General features: G+C 37.6%; 1 protein-coding gene across 1 annotated transcript in view; it reads left to right on the top strand.

Moving 5' to 3' along the window:
• The window catches only part of LOC119786273, a 98,526-nt gene that overhangs the window by 50,241 nt on the left and 30,706 nt on the right, over window positions 1–17,579 (top strand). Inside the window, exons 3-4 of the mRNA XM_038289515.1 lie at window positions 325–380; window positions 2,759–2,882. Coding sequence (XP_038145443.1) covers window positions 325–380; window positions 2,759–2,882 — 180 coding nt within the window. The remainder of the gene's footprint in view (window positions 1–324; window positions 381–2,758; window positions 2,883–17,579) is intronic.

Raw genomic sequence — 17,579 nt, 5'->3', positions numbered from 1 at the left:
TCATCTCCCAGGGGGCCTGGATGAGCCAGAAACCTGAGCTCCAGTCTGTTAAGACAGGGATGAGAACACGTGAGACTCTGGCACATGGTGGCTAAGGTTACCTTCTCTTACTCTGAACTTTTGGCCCAGGTGGCAAAACCTCCCCACCCAATATTACTCCGGTCTTGCTCCACCTACCTCCATTTCTTCTCCCAGTATAGCAGATTATATTTAATTTCATGCAGCTCATATCCTATATGTTAATATTTTACCATGGTTCGAGACTAATCAACTTCAAATTGATTAATTTTTCAATAATTATGTGTTTGCTGTCTGTCTCTTCAGACAAAAACCTGGCTGGGCCCCTGCGAACAGATCTCGCTCTATCCACAAGTCCTCAGGTACACTCCTTCAACCAACCAGCCAGGCAAACCTGACTTTCAGGTCTCCCACCCACACTCATTGGACGGCTGTCCTCTCACCTGTGCAAATATGAAAGCGGGAGAAAGATATAGCGAGGGGAGGGAGGGTGGGGGAGAGTGAAATGGAAAGATATCCCAGTCTTTGGTTGCAGGGTGGGGTGCCTAAAAGAATAGAACACAGCTGAGCAAACCTCCACTGCCATAAGACTTCACCTGTGTGCTCTCAACTTTTCTTCTGTCTGTTTTCTCCCTTAATCCATTCTTTCTTTCTATAACTGGCCCGACAGCAATAGAGAGCAAAGGCGTTCTTTTATTGCTGCTGAATAGAGATTTCCTTTGAGGTTATAGAGTTGATACACTCCGTAATGCCACTTTTATGCAATGGTCACAATGGACAGTGATTTACTTTCTGCCTCAGGGGACACATCCTCTCTTTAGAAGTCCTTCCGTGTAAGTGTAGACATTAGATGGATATTATAGAGGAAATCCTTTTATCTTACAGTATCCTGAGTGGTGTTCACAAAATTTAAAATTAACTCCATAATGGCTACCATTGAAAGTAAAAAAACTGAGGACACATGAGTTCAGCCGGTAGGCCAGACGGAGGCATGTTAAGCTAAATGCATAAATTTATTTTCTATTATTTTAAATGCATTTAAATCTTGCAAGGCTCATTGGTAAATGCGATGTTGTCCTGGTTCACATTAATCCTAATAAACAAAGATTGCTGAACAACTTAACATTTTTGTGCAAAGAACATCCCCATTATTCATAAAGCACAGTGTGAAGTCTGATCAATTAAATAATGTTTTTTCTTTTTTTTCAAGTGGAATTGCGCCGTATGAAACAAAACTTTGATGCACAAGTTGGACTTTTATTAGATAATTTCCTTAATTCACACAGGGTCAAAATTATAAATACAGTCTTAATATAAAGAATATAAAGTACTCCATCTATGTAATTTCATCCACTTTGTGCAATGGCCTAAGGTTACCATCACTGGCACAACCATGGACAAGACTGTTGACTTGACAGTTGTCCAACAAAGTCACTGACACTTTCCATAAGGAGGGCAATGGTACAAGAGGTCATTGCTAAAGAAGTTGGTTGTATACATAGCCCTGTATGCAAGCATAATAACAGATGTTAAGTGAAAGTAAAACTGTTTTAATAAAAGGTGTATAACCAACAGAAATTTTCTCAGCTTGTAGAGCCGGCCTAGGCCACGAAGTAATTATTTGGATAGACTTAATTTGCTGGTGTAGGTCTACTGAGTTTTATCAAGGCTAAATGATAAATTTAAAGCACTTCATGATTCCCTTTGTTGACAAGCAGGACTTGGCACATGCCTATGAAGTTAAAAATACATATTAATGATCTCTAAACCCTAATCATTAATATAAAAACACACAATCACTTGAAATAAAGCACCTTGTGTGTAATAAAAATATAGAATTTTACAATCTGAACTAAATTATCTAGATAAAGATGAAAAATGATAAAACGATTCATTTCTTTAAAGGGTGAGTGTATGTTAACATTTCAATCAGCAGTTAGTTTGCATTTTTTTACTCAATAAAATAAATAAGTTGACTGCTACCTTTACTTTCAATCTAAATTTACCAGATTAATCAAAAAAAGGTTCTAATGCATAAACAATATCTTATAATTAAACAGCTGAGGACATTTATTGGTTTCATTTAATTGCAGCAGAGTGGTAACTTTTAGGTTATGTATTCGTTTGCTTAAATATGGGATTTATGTGCTTCCCATTATAATTTATTTAATAAGGTGGCACCTAAAACCAACTAAACCCCAGGAAGTTCAAATCATAATAAAAAGCCAAATTGTGTGGACAGCTGTAGGAGAGACAAACTATATGAGCACTGCAAATAGACTTTAAACGCATTCCTGGAATGTGTGACTACTGAAATACAATGAATTCATCAGCCGCGATGCGCCTGGCTGACTTGGCGAAGCAAAAACAAGTCTGCCCCACATGCCTGCTGCCTGTTCTGTGGTGGAAAAGATGTACAGATATGAATCTTAACTCAAAACATGAAGAAGAGAACATAATAAAGTGTAACAAGTGGAAACAGTGACCACCCAGTGAGATGCAAACAAATAAAGGTACATAAATATTTAACTGGAGATTATTATCCTGATGTGTTTTGGGCTATGCTGATGGGCTTACTCAGTGGATGTGGAGTTAATCCAGAGACAGAGTTAATTTCCTTAAACTGTGTTGGGAGCTTATAATGATGGTCAGGAATAAGTGAAGCTTGTCACATGAAGGCAGGTAGACTCACACCTATTTGCTTTCTGCCTCTTCAGTTTTTCCCCTCTCTCCTGTGCAGGTTTGGGCCTGAAAGACGTGCCAGACCTGCTGCCAAAGCCTTGGCCTCCACCTCACCCTGCAGACATGGCTGTACACACACGCATATATGCAACTCAGACAAACTTCAATAAGTACATATTGGGGTAAACATGAATGTCTTGTTATTATTAATTTTTTTTTTCAGATTAGAAGAGCAATCAACTTATTTATACTTCCTCAGAAATATGCAATCATACTTTGACTTTCTTATCATTTCTACACTCTGACTGTTACTGGTGATGGAGTTGTCGCACAGCCTCATACCGCATGTGCAGACTTAGTCACAATCACTGCAACATTCACACGGTTCCCTCTAGAGACAAACGTAAACAAACATCTGATTTGTCAGGCCTGCCCTATTTTTAAAACGGTAAACACCCACACACATTCTCCCATGCTTGGTTACACCCACTGCAGCCCAGGCCATGCAGCAGGTCTTCCCTCATAGCTGAGGATACCTAGCTCAATTATAAGGTAGAAAAATTAGTCAGGTGAGGTAAATCTCAACACCTGAAACCCACCCTTTGTCTTTAAAGTTGTTTTCAACGTTGCCCCCTCACTTAATGCTACTGCACCTACAGATAATTGTACACCGTGAGCTAGTCTTGTAATTGCATAGCGCATACCTGTCCAGGGTGTAAGCACAGCTAGCACACGGGGGCCCTTTATAAATGGGTACATTGGTGCATTTGCTTTTTTTCTTTATCATACACTCTTTTTCTATTCAACCTCAATCTGCTGTTGCTATAGATGCAATTGTTGGCTTATATAAAGATGTTTATTTTGTCTAAAATCAAAATCCTAAATGTTTAAAAACTGGCTCTTAAATGCTTAAAATAACACTTGGCTATAATGGTGAACTGATGACGGTTTGAGCTGTCAGTTGCCTAGTGAATCAGTAGAGATTTTAATCCTCTGGTTATTTTCATGGCGTGTATGAGTCAGGCTGCGTGCATGTGTTCGGCCGACTATTACACCTTCCGTAAGGCTTGCTGCAGTTAGGAGCCATTCTAAAAACACAAAATACTCACTGTGCGATATAATTTACTTTTGTACTTTTAAGGAATAGCATGAAAAGGATAAATAGTGGAAAGTTAGTAGACAGATTTAAGATGTTTAGAAGAGTGAGAGAAAGTGGAACCAAACAGACTAGGGGAGAATAACCAACTAATCTTTACCTGGCTGTTCTAGGGAAAAGCAAAGTGAAATAAGAAGTGGCCACAGAAGGTTGTCACACCAGGTCTGTCTACAAAAATAAAACAAACAAAAAAAGAAAACAAGAAAAAAAAAAACAAAGAACTTTAAGCTATTAGGCTAATGTGACCTCATTATAGTGATTAAACAATGCAGATCCTGAGCTAAGGCCACAAGAGTTTGTTTTATACTTTCTAAGTCTCACACAATGCAGCATTTGCATCAGTCTGACAGGATATTTAGGAGTAGTTAACCATAACTACTCCTGTTTTTGTACATTTTCAAATCAAATTTGTTTCTGTAAAAATGGGCTGGTTTTAGACTTCACTGATTAGACATTACATTATGACCCGATTGTTTGTTGAAATAAATTTTGCTGCCAAAAACAATCCCGATGTAGAGGTTTGGACTCCTTTATACAAATAAAAAGGTTTTTTTTGACTCAGAGATACACATTGGATTGTGGTGTGAGGAAACTGGATCTGAGGTCGACAACCCCCTGAAATATTTTGCCCAGAAATATTACGTTAGAAATGAAACTTTGTCCGATAAATAACACTGACTCCTGGTTCCAGAAAACTTTGTATATTACATCAAAAATGTGATGCATTGATAGCCTGCTGATGTAGACCCCACAAAGCATAGCTACTGTTATGTCAGTAGCTAATAGTAGATCTAAATAAAAAAACAAAAACAAACTAGCATTAAGTCTTTCACATCACTTTGTTTCTCATACTGTATTTTTTCAATCTGATCAAAGACTTATCTTTAGGTAGACCTTCTACCTTTCCCACTGTCTGAAAACCCTGTTTAAACTCTGGAAGAGTCAGCCTTAAGTGGCAGTGGGAACAGCTCACTTATCCCCGTCGACCTAGTTCAAACGTCTCAGTAAGAAACCCAGGGTGAAATTGCCTTCAAACGGTTCGGCTCAGACTGACATATTGTGGGAACATCAGATCCAGGTCAAGCCGCTAATTTACCTGATACTATAGAGCACAATGTACGGAATTCAACTCATTGCACCCATGGCATCTGATCTAACGATCCTAAAGAACTCTGCTTACATTGATGAACATGGCGCAACACTGGTAAGAGAGTATCGGACAGATAAAAGTGTGAAGCAATAAAGCACTATTTCTATGCCCTGGCTCCCTTCAATGTTGTTCTTCATTGTTTACTTTCCTGATTTTAGTTGCACCGATTACATCATCAACGGTAACCCAGGCCATGCAGTAGTGTTAATTTTAGCAGCCATTTTTAAATTTAGTTTTAGTCTTAGTCCAGTTTCAGCATCGCTTGTTAGTTTTTATCACATTTAGTCGACATCATCCCATTTTTATTTAGTCTAGTTTTAGTCGACTATAAGTCGAGCATTTTAGTCTTTATTTTAGTCCAAGAAAACATAATTTTATTAGTTTAGTTTTAGTCAACAAAAACCGTCAACATTTTAGTCTAGTTTTAGTCAGAACATAATTTTAACCTTTTACTTTTTTGTCAGCAGATAATATTTAACATTTCCTAAAATTATTTCACATTTCAACATTTTCTCTCATCTTTTTGATAAAACCCCCCCCACTATTTTAAGGAACACATGCAGACATGGAAGATGTTCTGACAATATTTGCATATTTATTTTGAACATTGTTAAGGTTTAAAGACACAAACACAAATGCTTGCATTAAAACAAATAAAATACACCTGACAAAGGAAACAAATAAATAAAGTGTTTTATGAACTTAACACAAGTGCTGGCTGTTTAAAGCTAGTTCACATAGAATAATAAAATAAATAGATAGAAATAAATAGATTTGAGATCAATGATGTGAAAAAAATAACTCCAACTGATACAACAAAAGTGCTTTCCTGCCAGCTAGTTCACATGGTTTATAAAGGTACAGTATTTATGTGAAACAAGGCATAGCTTGCTGGTCCTGAGAGTCAGCTTTGTATTTGGTGTGGGCAATTAAGGAAGCTTGTATAGCTGGCCTTTCATTGTTTCTGGGTGGTTGTTGGTGGTCGGTGTATCTTCAATCTGGAACAGAAATTAATACAATGTCAGGATAGATGCACAGCGTAACAGGAATTCCAAGTGTATAAGTAGCATATAGGTCTCTTTTTTTCCTTAACAACAACTAAGTCTGTGTAAAAACTACATTTGACAATCCATTTCAAACTCATACAAACAACCTACCGTAACTATCATTTTATGCAGGAATAAATTGCAGACATTTTTATGTGTGCATGCATTTTGGTTGTATTAATATTGATTAATATTGATGTTTGCATCCAAATCCCTGCAGTGGTTCCCCTAGCAATGGCTATTTTGTGTATGAAAATCTAGGTTAAAGTTGTTCTGAATTATGTGTGGCATATTATTTTTATTTTCTTATCCTGATACACACTGTCAAAGACCGATAGTTTCAGTTGGTTTTAGCATTTAGCATACATGTGTAGCTGCCGAGGTGTTTTGTGTTAACTATAGTTCACTTGCTGCTCCTAGTTTACCTAAAGCGTCTGTCTGCTTTAATCAAACTTGCAATGTAACTGAAAGTATAGTTGCCCGGCCAGTATAACATATCTAAGTTCTATCAACAAGTGGCTACGGTCGCTACGTGCTAACAAGCTAACGTAACGTAGCCAGCCTGGATACTAAATGCTATGAAAGTTAGCCAACACCAGTTAGTTTATCATTAGGACATTATAGCCGTTGATTTAATGTTACATTATAAACAACCACCACCAATATTTCTGTTAACTTACCGTAATGTCTTTGTGTTGAACTGCGACGTGTCTCTTCAGGTTGTGTTTTTTCCAGCTACCATGTGGCCACATTCCTTCCCTTCGACTAAAATCAAGCATTTGGTTTTGTTCTCCAATTCAATGAAGTGAAAATGTGTCCATATATCACGTCTCCTCTTTCTCCCGAGCCCCAGAGTAGGCTACTCTGTGCCGCCCGCTCCAGGTTTGAAAGTGGGTGTGTGGAGCTGACGAGGCGGAGCAGGAGATAGGTTTTGAAAAAAACATAAAATAATAATATGTAATTTTCGTCTCGTCTTTGTTCGTGAACTAAAATGTCCATAGATTTTAGTCCAGTCTTTATTTACCGAACTGCATTTTCGTCTCGTCTTTATTAGTCCACGAAAATTATTTCTGATTTACTCCCAGTTATTGTTTATTAGTGGGGATTTTCGTCTCGTCTTGTCTAACTTTCGTTCGGTGAAAAAGGTGCGTTGACGAAAATATTTTCGTTTAGTTTTCGTTAACGAAATTAACACTACCATGCAGTTTACCTTCAGGAGGTCAGAATTAGCTTTTTTCCCAAGAGAGGGGGAAGGGAGAGAATCAGAATCAGATTTATTACCAAGTAGGCTTGCACTGCGAAAGCATTTGACTTGGTGTTCATGGTACAGACAAATTCGATATATAAATGCTGATTGTTAGCAGGTAGACCCTGTTAACCTGCTAATTTCAAGGGAAAGAGGCTTAAGGTTTTCTGTTAGCCAATTTATTGTTAGCCAAAGGACTATATCCCCAACTGCACTTCTTCCAGAACTTTAGTCACCTCCTTTGTTTCCTTCCTTTTATTACTGGACAGACTGATTAATCCAAGTGTGCCTGACCTCAGTAACCATGAACCAAATGAGCTTGCTTAGTTTTAGAAAGTAGTGGAGCTGGGCATTTAACTAATTCCATCAATGATGACAAGTCATACTGGTACACAAGCAACTAAGTATCCCTGGACCATCATTCAACCACCACCATGCTTCCCTGTTAGAATGCTCCTTTCTGAAAAGCAACAAGTTTCAAAACAGATGTAACAGGATCCTTTCCAATCATCAGTCAGCAGAATATTCTCAAAACACTATTAATCAAAGGATCACCAAGATGTTTAGGAAAAAAGATGGATCTTTGAGTCATTCTGCTCAGCCTTGGTTTTGTCAGGACCTTGGACCCTATATTCAAAGCAGACAGATCTGGACAAGTTTCAAACAAGCCTCTATTAAATACAATACAGTGGCTGTTCGTCAGCTGGGGCTGAGCAAAAGTCACTAATCTGGTTAAGAGTTCAGTTCGATCCCAGAGGAAGGAGATGAATCCGAGAGGGAGATTGTCCAATACTTGAGGCCACACACCCCCACACAGTCAAATGCGTGCATCTCAAATGTGAAACACAATACGATTACACATCGTGGATTAACCGAACTATCTTCAAGTATCAACCATCACCAAGATTTCTATAATGCGGTTTTTAGTTTTGGTGGTTAACACGGACGCAACAGTGACTGCTGCAGTGTAATGTCCAGTAGGGTTGCCAGATCTCACTGACTCACGTTTTCCAGCCCAAAAAATATTCATAAACCGCCTGTATATACGAAATCTCACCCAATTAGAACCAAAGTCTATTGAGCTCTTAGGCCATAAATCCAAAGAAAATAAATTTTTACTCATAGACGGCCATACTAAGCTGTCAGAATGGGAAACATTCCAACCTGGCAACAATGCACGTAAGATGGGAAGCGTTAGCCTTTAGATGCAAAACCCCATTGTGCACCGCAACATATTTTTGCAAAATATTTGAACATAAGTTTGCCAAATATAAGAGGAACATCGTAGTTTAGTTTAAAGAACGAATTTTTGTTTTATTATAATGTAGTGTGTTGCAAGGATTTTACAGTTTGAAGAAATAGAAAATTACACCAAATACCACCCGTCACACGAATGTGCATGACGGAAGGGCTATATATACTACATGCATCATTTAGGTAGTTAACATTGTATTACTTCTTGAGCTCCTTGAGTTATTTACTGTCACAGGTAGATGCTTTGGCCAAAAAGTAGGTGTTCGGGCCGGTATAATTGAAGTAGGGCCGGCCCTCGCACACTGAAATTAGGACCGGCCCACTGGGCAAATGCCTGGCATCACAGATTACCAGTCCGAGCCTGCCTGGAACTCCCACCTGACAACTGATCCATGCTGTCAGACAGGTTCTGTTTAATGGACTTTTTTAAATTTTGGGGTCAGATGGAATCATGCCTGGTTACAGTTTGAAACTGAATGGCTATTTACAGCTAATCAATAGAGAGTAAATATATTTTAACATTATGGCAGGTTTGTACGGATAGTTTCTCTTCTTATTAAATCATCGTTTGACAACCGCATTTTGTATTTACTATTACCTTTGTTTAATGCAAACTGTAAAAACTGTCAGATTTGCATATTGCAGTTCTACATGGCTATGTGTCAGCTGGGCTGCCACCATCAACAACTTCCATTTTAGATTATAGAGTTGGGTCTACTTCCTAGTGTTTTGTCCTGTTTCTCTCCTAGACATAGCTATGGGCACAGCTTTTAATGTGACTGACTTTATTAGCTCTTCTTGATCCTTTTTGACATGAAATTAAGATCCTAAAACATCTGCTTAATTGTTTCTTTCCTAGACATAGTCACCAGTGGAGCAAGTTTCCTGTTACAGTACCTTTTGTAACACAGAAAGTATTTATGGATAACTTCTATAGCCCCATTTACACTACCCTTTTGAAACCTTGCCGAGATCGGTCTGAGCATGGTAACCAAGACAACCGTTGAGTGTAAATTACATGCACAACTGAGCTGGACCATGCCACACATAACTGACCAGCGCTGACATGTAACTAGTTCATCAGTAGGGCTCGGCATGATTTAGTTCAGGCTCGGTTCTCGGATAACAAAGAGAGCAGGAGCAGACCCCTTACAGTCAGTCTCTGTAATCATGAAAATTCAGACATTCATAAAAATACTAGCTCCCCTACCATGCCACATGATTTCCACTGATGATTCTGCTTAGCAGTGAGATGAGCCCTACGTCAGTCATTGTATCTTCTGCATCTGTAAGCCCTGATTGGACTATCGTTTGATGTATCCACTTCACATAAGCCAAATCCGTCAAGTAAATTCACCAAAGGCTGCCTTTCTTCGCCTGACTCTCCGTAATCTTCCTGAATGTTACGGGTGCTGCCATATTGGCTTGCTTGTTTACCTCTAGAGAGCAGTACTAGTGTAGATCATCACTAGGAGGTGAGGAACCGTGTTAGCGTGGTATGTAAATAGTCGGAAGAAACCGAGCTTGCCACTTTTAACTGATCAAAGCTCGGCACGGATCGGTTTTCAGAGGGTAGTATAACTGGGGCAAATGTTTTTATTGTGTATCTGCTTCTCTCTCCTTGAACCCTTATTTGGGCTCTGCAGAAGACTGCTCACACATATACATACAGCCTGGTTCTGCTGGAGGTTTCTTCCTGTTAAAAAAGCAGGTTGTCCTCTCCGTTGTTACATGCATGCTCAGTATAAGGGATTGCAGCAGATTCAATGAAAGGTGATGACAAACTGAAAAAAAATTATAAATCATCTAATTATAAGCTGGATCTCTGTTCTACGTGGCCATTGTAGATGGAAAGGTCTTCCACCAGTTGGAGGGCGTTGTTTTCTTGGTCAGGATCTGGTTGGTATTATTACTAACAGTGGGGCCTGCAGCTCTTTCATGGTGACAGTATCAAGGACTTAACCCTTTAAGTCTTCAGGAAACCTCCTTCCTTTCCTCTAATTCCTCATTACCTTATGGCAGGCTGGCTCAGGCGATGGTTAGAGGGCCTGCGGGGCTGCTCCGGTACTAAGAGATGTTTTACTCAGTGTGTGTGTTAATTGTGGTTAGAGCTAGACCACAGGGGGAGCCTTCCAGTTGCCCACGGCTTTAGGTAAGGTGTATGACCACAAGTGTGTTTCACCATTTGCAGCTTGCATCCTTGATTATATGTGCATGTTTGTAAGTGTGTGGTTTCATGGTGCAGCAAAGAGGTGGCAGCGGAAACCTAAAATAGAAAGAATTCAAACCTGATCGGTTAAAAACCTCTAATCTGTCCCCACTACATCCTGAGTCAGTTTGATGACAGCTCTGTATTTCGGGACAAGTGTTATATCTCACCTGCTCTGTCAGCCCTGCTGAACTGTTTACAGACTCATCCTTTTAGCCTGCATCAGTGTAACCTAACACCCACCTTCTTTAAAGTCATCTGTTTAACTACCTGGATGTCCAAAGGCTTAACCTGTGTCTCTAAACAAACCTATAAAATCACTGTTGGTACCCAACACTGCTCAAACAAAACTTTTCTTTCTTTTTTTTTCTCAGATTGGAGCCTGCAGGGGAATCCTTGCAACCCTTTTTGCTTGATAGCTCCTACTAGTGGTAGCAAAGCTGCACTGTCACAGTTAATAAGGGGATTAAAGGATCTGTTCCAAGTTTTTCATTAAAAGTAGTGATTCAAAAGGATGTAAGAGGATTAGACTTGTTTTAATAGTATTAATGTAAATGTTCATAAACAGGTCAATATTTAATTTATTTTGCTATACATCTACTTTGATTTTTTTCACTACTTGTCTTTAAGAGATGAGGCTCTTTGGATCATTTTGCAGTTTGTGTGACCCACTCTACTGCATTGTTTCTCCTGCCATAGTGTTTACATATAATTGAGTAATTACCTGTAAAAGACAGCACTCCTGTGGTTTTACCCAGCTGTAATTTTCTCATCTGAATCCCCTGCAGATCAGATATTTTACTTTGGAACAAAAAAAAAAAGTTTTCTCACTTGGTCTGAGTGAGCTTCTGTTATGCATAACCCCCTTTATGCCCTCTCTAAATTGGCCTCACCGGCAGTGAAATCACAGGAAACAAGAGAGAGTAACAAGAGAGAGTCTAAAAGAAATCATTTGACAACTCTGACTAGATGACGGTTGCTTATTCAAAATTGCACAAAATCGCAGGGTGATAATTTGGCATTCCTTTGTGGGTTTCAGGATCCCACATGGAAAGTTGTAACAGGCACTTTGTGCGTAGGCTAGTGGCCTCACCCACAATGGCATTTGAAAGACAAACAGCAGTGCGTGCTGCTGGCCTGAGCACCACAGAGGCGAAAGTGCTCATTCTTTTTGACATACGCCGGCCAAAGTTCAGCATAATGCCCATGTCATTACAGTGTAAAGGAACCATTGTAAGACAGACCTGTCCCTTTCCTCCTTTACTTAATGTCTTAAATCTGCTCATCCTCTTTGTTCCTTTTCATCTGCCCTGCTCGTGTTATAGTGTTTGTATAAGTATCACGCTGTATTGTGCAATCAGGTTAGATTTCATTTTATTTTTTTACACAAAGTGGAATACCAAGGTTTTTCAAGAAATAAATGACATTCATAACTAATTTCCAATGATATAGAAAACAAGGATTTTACAAGGATTTCTGTAAAACAAGGGGTCTTTTTTTAGATAAGAAAAATAACCATTATGTATCGGATATTTATTTATCAAATAACAGCATTGTATCATTCCAACCTTATCTAACAGCAAAGTATTGGCAAAAGATGATTGAACTTAAACTCTGCATTCGATATACACCAAGAAATTGAAATCTGATTAACCTGTCCTAATATCTTCCCTTTTTAACTCCACAAACATGTTAACTTTTAATTTTGCACATTTCTTACTTTTACATTATCACAATATTCTGGGGTAGGGCAACGAAAATGGGAAGACAAATGTAAAGGGAGGAATGCTTAAATTAACGAAGCACTTTCAGTTTTTTTAACCCTGCAGAAACGATGTGGGCCTATGTCTTGGCCAGCTTTTCACGACTAGTGAACCCCCCTCCCATTCTTCTTCTTGATGAAGGTCAAAAATACTGGATGATAAGCTACAAAATGTTGCTAAAGATTCTCTGCTGGATTGATGCCTTCCCTTGGGCTAGACCACATGAACTGGCCTTTAACTAAACCAGGTTTCAGTTTGTGCTCTTCATTCAAATCCCCATTAATTCCCTTTTCTTGGTAAAAAAAACAACAACAATATTCCCACTTTATGATGCCACCACAACCATGTTTTGCTACTGGGATTTGTGTATATAGTTAGAGCTCTGTCTTACCTGACTAGAACACCATCCCTTACTTATTTGCTTACTACTTATACATCATGTGACTGAAGCGGCAAACAAAACATCTTATATGTTTCTTTTTACATTAGTGTTCTTTTTGACAGTCTTCAATAGGGGCTGGTTCTGTGTACTACACGACTGAGAGGTAGTCTGAATCTTCTACCATATTGTAAACCAAGAATCTCTGCTATTCCTTTAAAATTGCCATCTTAGCTGCTTCTAAAGACTGAAGAGTGCTCTGTTAGATGTTTTGAACCTGTATTGTTTTATAATCAAAGGCCAATTTGAACTGCCCTAACCGGTCTGGCAGGGTGCTTATTTTTATGATGATTTCTTTGATTCTCTTATCTTATTTAATAAAACTCTTCGGCCATGATAGAGCAGCGGTATTTCAAATGAGGGGAAATTAAAGACATTTGACGGTAATTACTAAAGAGGGTTAGCGGGGGCAATATTAAGAAGATGTGAAAGAAATGAAGATCAAATTTTCAGATATAGATTTAGCGTCACAATCATGGGCTACTTTTAGGACTACTACTAACCGTCACTTAAAAGCCAATGAAAATTATTTGATGTTCGTGACTGTGGTATGTGAAACACTCACTTTAAAGCTGCATATCTCTGTCCTTTCCCAGCAGATAATAGCTACATCTTGGTCCATAAACCTGCATGTTAGCTGTTTTAAAATTTGCCATCTTTAAACTGGTTCTCAGGTTAGAAAGAAGTAGTACATGCTAGAATATTCAGTTACAGATACATTTCCATTTGATTGTTCTGAAGGAGGGCGAGTAGAAGTAAGCGATATGAGTTGAAGGGATCATATTAATGTAACTAACACACACCACAATCCCACAGGACTTCCTTCCCATTCCCATTAAAAGACACACCCAGGATGACAGGTAACACGAGAACACCTTTCACAGGGTCAGATTAGAAGAGGTGGGAAAAACAGGTGAGGTTACTCTCTGATTATATTCTGCTGAATATCTCTGCTTTCTCGTATTTATTAGGATCTTATTACAATTCTTCTTTCACTTTTGGGCACTTAAATTTTTTCTTAATGAAAGATTGATTTTAAATGCAGGAAGTGCCTCAAGAATGCCATGTAAGTCACTTTATTTTTAGTATTTGCCTGAGGTTTTGGGGCCTCAGAGGGATAGTATTATGCTCTGATGTAATATGCCAGATAGGAATCTTTTGTGGCTGTATTATAACTTGTAGTATAATGTGAGTGAATGTGCAGAGAGACGCGTTGAAGCTGAGGTTGGCGTGGAGAGGAGGGGTGGTTGGATCAAGCAGTGTCACTGGAATCCAGTGTTGTGAGAGCTCCATACCTTTCAGCTTCATTAAACCAATTTCACGCTGAGGTGAGCTAAGAGAGGAAGCTCTGAATCTCAGCGCCGGCAACAATGGTGCATTGAGGGGATGAGGCGAAAGTAAATTAGGTACCACTTCACAGACGGCAAATTAAAATCAGAAAGTTGGATAGGAAAAGTTGAGGGTAGATGATTATGTCTTTATTGTGGTCTCTCTCCTCAATCTAGAAAGCTCTCCTTTCCTTTTAGCTACCACCTTTGCCCCCACCCCACATACCCAACAAACCCTCTAAGAAAAAATAATGATCTATTTCTTGTCTGGTAATTGGTTTCTATGATGCCCTCGCTCAAAGGCAGGATCTTAAATACCAAGCTGCTCATGACTCTCCTTTCAGCCACTTAATTTGCTTTAGCTTATCTGCAAGATTTCATATCCTGGAAAATCATATAAATTAAACATTAATGTCAGGCTTATTTCAGTGCAACCATTGACCTCCACCGTACATTGACCCACTTTATCAGGTTTGCTGCTATAGTATTTGTCAGCCGTAAAGACTCCAATGCAAATTTGAAGTCTATCATAATTAGTTACATGTATTCATAAAAATCTTTTGTGATTTTAGCATCTGAATCTTAACAGTCTTTGAGTATTTAAAAAAATATTATATTACCAGCTAGTAGATTGTTGAGTAATTTTGACCGTTTTTAATCACACAAAAAACTTTTACACTGCAAAAACCGTCTAAAAATAAGTAAACACTCTTAAATTAAGTAAAATTGCCCGTTAATTCGAGCATGGTTCGCCGATGGAATGATATTTTTACTCTTAAAATAAGATAAATAAGATAATATGCACTTGAAATAAGACAATGCAATTGTTTTTTCTTATTTTAAATCTAATTTAGATTTCCATTTTCTGCAGTGTAAAAATATGTTAAAATAAGAGGTAGTAAAAGAAATGAGAATTAGCTTTATTTTTCCAAACTTTCATTACCTTTTTTTTTTTTTTACCTTAACTCCCTGGTTGGGTCTAGGCATCGGAGAAATATTTGTACTTAATAATGTTGGGTTTAAAATATCCCATCCGAATTTGTTTTTTTAAAGCAACCCATTGTAAGTTTCGACCCAAGTAGTTTATATTAGGATATGTTCTCTACCAATTGGCAATTATCAATTCTCCATGCATACTACCCTTCTCAAATACTGCATTAATCTTCTAATCTTCTACCCGAGTCATGTCACCCAGAGTGCTGCTTTATAACATTCATGAGCTCCCCTCAAAAACAAGACCCAGCAAACCTATGAATTGTTGGTAGGCAAGAAAACGAATTTGAGACTTACTGGTCAGTCATATTTCTGGTTCTCTAATGTAGGATTTAATCTAGAGACTCAATGTGGCCCTTTCGTTGAAATTACACAGTACTACTTTAAGGGGCTACATGGTGCTCCAATTGGTTGCACTGTTGCATTGCAGCTAGGATCCTGGATTTAAATTGCTTGGTGTGATTGTTTTAGGGAATTGCAGCTACACACTATAAATACAAGGAAATTTGGTTTAACATATAAAAACAGCAAGTGTTACTTTTCTTTAGACAATGTGAAATGGTGGATGAACACTGTTGTCTCCTGGTGGTAAAAATGTGCCTCCATTAATTAGTTTTATATACCATGCTGGACTTTCATGTCTTTAGTTAGCTGATATTATATCAGGACCCCAAAATAGCCACATTTTAAACAGGATGAATGAATACTGGCCAAGCAACTGGTGTTATTGAACGTTTATTTTTATGCTGACATGAAGCTTTATTTCTTTTTTCTTTTTTGGTGAAAGCAAAACAAACAAAAATTATAGAAAGAAAAAAAATCTTTATATTTTCAGAATATTATATATTTAGAATATCTATATTTTTTAATAATTAAACGTATATAACAGTTTAAAGTCTATTTTACCTTTTATGTCTCCGTTTTAAACATCAGATTGGCTGAAATAGAAGAGAAGCATAAACTGTATCCTGAGAATTGGATTGCTATTTTATTCCCCACAACAAACTGAATCAGTTGACAGTGTGTGGTTCCTGTTTCTCTATTTGGCGGAATTTTCACCCAAGAGAAGGTGTTGTTAGGGAAGCTGTCAGTTTTTAATGTTGATCGATTGTCTGTTGGTTCCAACCTGACAACTAAGACAACTATAGCATAACATGTAATTTAAAAACAAACATGAAGGCAGCCGAATCAAAACAATTGATAATTACACACACACACATTTCTTATGGTTTCTATTGCCTCTATGCTATTTTATTTTGAGTCTATACTCAAAATAAATATGATAACAGCTTTAGGAGAAGGAGGCATCATTGGGTGCAGATCTGCCAACCAGAAGGAAAAGAAAGAAAGTATTCCTTTTTGCTCCTTTTTGATCCGTTCTGTTGCGGAAATGTGTCCTCTTTGATTACTCCATCCCTAAGCGAGCAGTGTGCTGCAACACTGTTGACGCTATCCCATTGAAATTAGAAGATTAATGCAGGTTTTTCACAGCCTAAGAAAAACAGACCATGTGTAAGATGAAAAATTATTTTTACTTTTTTTCATCACTTTCTTCCGATTAGAGAGAAAATATGAATATACCAAAACAGGAACTTGGTATTAAATAAGTTTGAATGACAAACTTTATGTGGCGATTTCTTTTACTGTGATATGGAATAACAATTTATTTAAAGGAGAAACATACCATTGACTGCAGTTGTTATGGCTAAAAACAAGAAGTTAGTAAAAAGGGTAAGGGTACATGTATATATATATATATATATATATATATATATATATATATATATAGTAAATTTGAAAATTATAGAATTATATAGATAATTAAATATATAGATAGGAAGTGGTTAACACATATAACATACTATATGTGTGTTGATGCAGATTACATAATACCTTTTCTTAATTTGATCATTTTTGCATTATTTATGAAAGATATATCAATAGAAATGTATTTTATAGCTAAATTTAATGATGTATAAATAACCAGAATGAGGAGTAGCAAAGCATGAGATGCAAACACATCTGTACTGTAGATACAAACACATATGTAGATTGGGAAATATAAGCTTTCACTATAAAATTAACATTACCTACAATCATTATTTTTTAAATCCATGTTAAGCTCATTGTGTATGTAGGAATGCTTTTGTATTGTGTAACGTAAAGTTTAATCACTGGTGAAATATTGGGTAATGCCTAAATGACCACCTTGACTGTTCAAAACATCCCCTTGAAGCCAGTTATCCATTATACAAATTGTTATATTTTTTATATTAATGTATTTGTCTCTATTTA

Source organism: Cyprinodon tularosa, unplaced genomic scaffold (genome assembly GCF_016077235.1).
Source record: "Cyprinodon tularosa strain WSP-4 unplaced genomic scaffold, ASM1607723v1 ctg27, whole genome shotgun sequence".
Taxonomy (NCBI): domain Eukaryota; kingdom Metazoa; phylum Chordata; class Actinopteri; order Cyprinodontiformes; family Cyprinodontidae; genus Cyprinodon; species Cyprinodon tularosa.
Note: the sequence above shows the minus strand (reverse complement) of the source record. Positions and strands in the feature narration are given on the sequence as shown.